The sequence below is a fragment of the Emiliania huxleyi genome (genome assembly GCF_000372725.1).
Source record: "Emiliania huxleyi CCMP1516 unplaced genomic scaffold EMIHUscaffold_5357, whole genome shotgun sequence".
Classification (NCBI taxonomy): domain Eukaryota; phylum Haptophyta; order Isochrysidales; family Noelaerhabdaceae; genus Emiliania; species Emiliania huxleyi.
This window is the reverse complement of record NW_005197977.1, coordinates 1-1586: the sequence shown is the minus strand read 5'-3', so window position 1 is coordinate 1586 and position 1586 is coordinate 1. Positions and strand designations below refer to the sequence as shown.

The following is a 1586-nucleotide window of genomic DNA, read 5'->3' as shown; positions in this document are numbered from 1 at the left end:
CCCTTCCGAGATGCGGCAAGACCACTTTTGCTGCCGGCTGGTACTGGAATTCCGATCACACCGAGAAGGCTTGCGACGCAAGTGCATGCGGGATGTCGGTCACCTGCCACCACTTGCCAGCGACAAGGTTGCCGGGTCCATTGACGCAGACTTGCTGGAGATTGAAGAGGTGCTCGGCGTGCGATACTGCGATCCGAGCCAGATGACTGCGGTGGCGCTGAGGAACCCTGTCGATGAAGACGACGAGCGCTTAGAGTACCTCGTCTCTGGCAGGTTCGGCAGTGGTCCCGACGACTGTGGCTTCCATTCTGTCGCTTGGGTTTTTCACGGCGATGCTGGACCATGCAGGTGCGGACACGGTCAAGTCAGCGATACAAGAGTAGAAGGACCGGCTGGATAAGGAGTTCACGGAGCTGGCGAAGGCGTGTGACGAGGCTGATGATGAGTAGCCGCACCAGCGCAGCGCAGCGGCGGAGTGTGCGACCAGGGCCGGTGGTAGACAGTGGACGCGGTGAGGCTGCTCTCTGAGCAGTGAACCCAAGCCAAGAGCATCATGAGTGTAATCTGGGTCATTTGTATCACAATATCACCACACCGCCACGCTCGCAAGGGCCGCCTAAGCGCCTAAGCACCCTAAGCACCCCCCCGCTTAGGCCGCTTAGGCGCTTTAGGCGAGTGACGGCCGGCAGCCCGGGGCCTGGCGTGCCTCCCCCGTGGACTGAGCGCCTGGGAGAGCCACTCACGGCCGGCGCCTCGCTAAAGGCTGTTTCGACATCCACTTGATCACCATGACCTCAGCCAGAGCCTAGGCCCTCAATGCCTCTCAAAAATTCGGGTCGGAGCGTAGCGGAGTGGGCCCCGAGTTTGAAAAAGGCGACGGACGCTTGCGTCCTAGCCTCCAACAACGCCTCCCCGGCGCAGAGGCTGGGGGCCCCGGAGGGATGCACAACCGCTCCATGCCACGCCGCTCGCGGCGGTTTCCCAGCTCCGCGCGTTTTACCGATAGTCGGGTTGCTTCCTTGAGTGGTCGGTGCTCTTACATGTACATTGAGGGTTTTCGCCGCACGCGATTCACGGAGTTTTTTATTTTCGTGTGTTTTTCAATGTCTGAGCTCGGCGCGCGGCACCTGCTAATCAAGTTCGAGGGCTCGCGCAACCCCGTCTCGCGCCGCACCGGAGCGTCCACGAGCGGAGTGACGGCCGCGCAGGCGGAGCAGGAGCTGCAGAGCTACGCTGACAAGGTCCGACCACGCGTTTTTGCGGCTTGCCCTTTAGCGCTGGTCGCTGCGACATTCAGTGACCACCGCTGCCCCGCTCAGTGACCACCGCTGCCCTTCGCGCCCGCAGATCAACGCCGAGGGCGCGAGCGAGGAGGTTTTTGCCAAGTACGCGTGCGAGCGGTCGGACTGCGGCTCCTTCAAGTCAGGCGGAGATCTGGGCCTTTTTGGTCCGGGTCAGATGCAGAAGCAGTTCGAGGATGGCGTGAAAGGCACAGCTGTTGGCAAGATGTCAGGCATCGTCCTCTCCGACTCGGGCTACCACCTCGTCTTCCGCACCCCGTGAGTGAGCGCGGACTAACTGGTAGT

The 1586-nt window shown here is 61.8% G+C and overlaps 1 protein-coding gene across 1 annotated transcript; it reads left to right on the top strand.

Annotated features, from left to right (window-relative positions):
* Window positions 1-1103: 1103 nt before the first annotated feature.
* EMIHUDRAFT_78573 (hypothetical protein) lies at window positions 1104-1563 on the top strand (the record flags this gene model as incomplete). Its single annotated transcript, XM_005765743.1, has 2 exons — window positions 1104-1253; window positions 1360-1563. 2 exons carry the CDS (start codon window positions 1104-1106, stop codon window positions 1561-1563), a joined length of 354 nt encoding a protein of 117 aa, XP_005765800.1.
* Window positions 1564-1586: the final 23 nt, after the last annotated feature.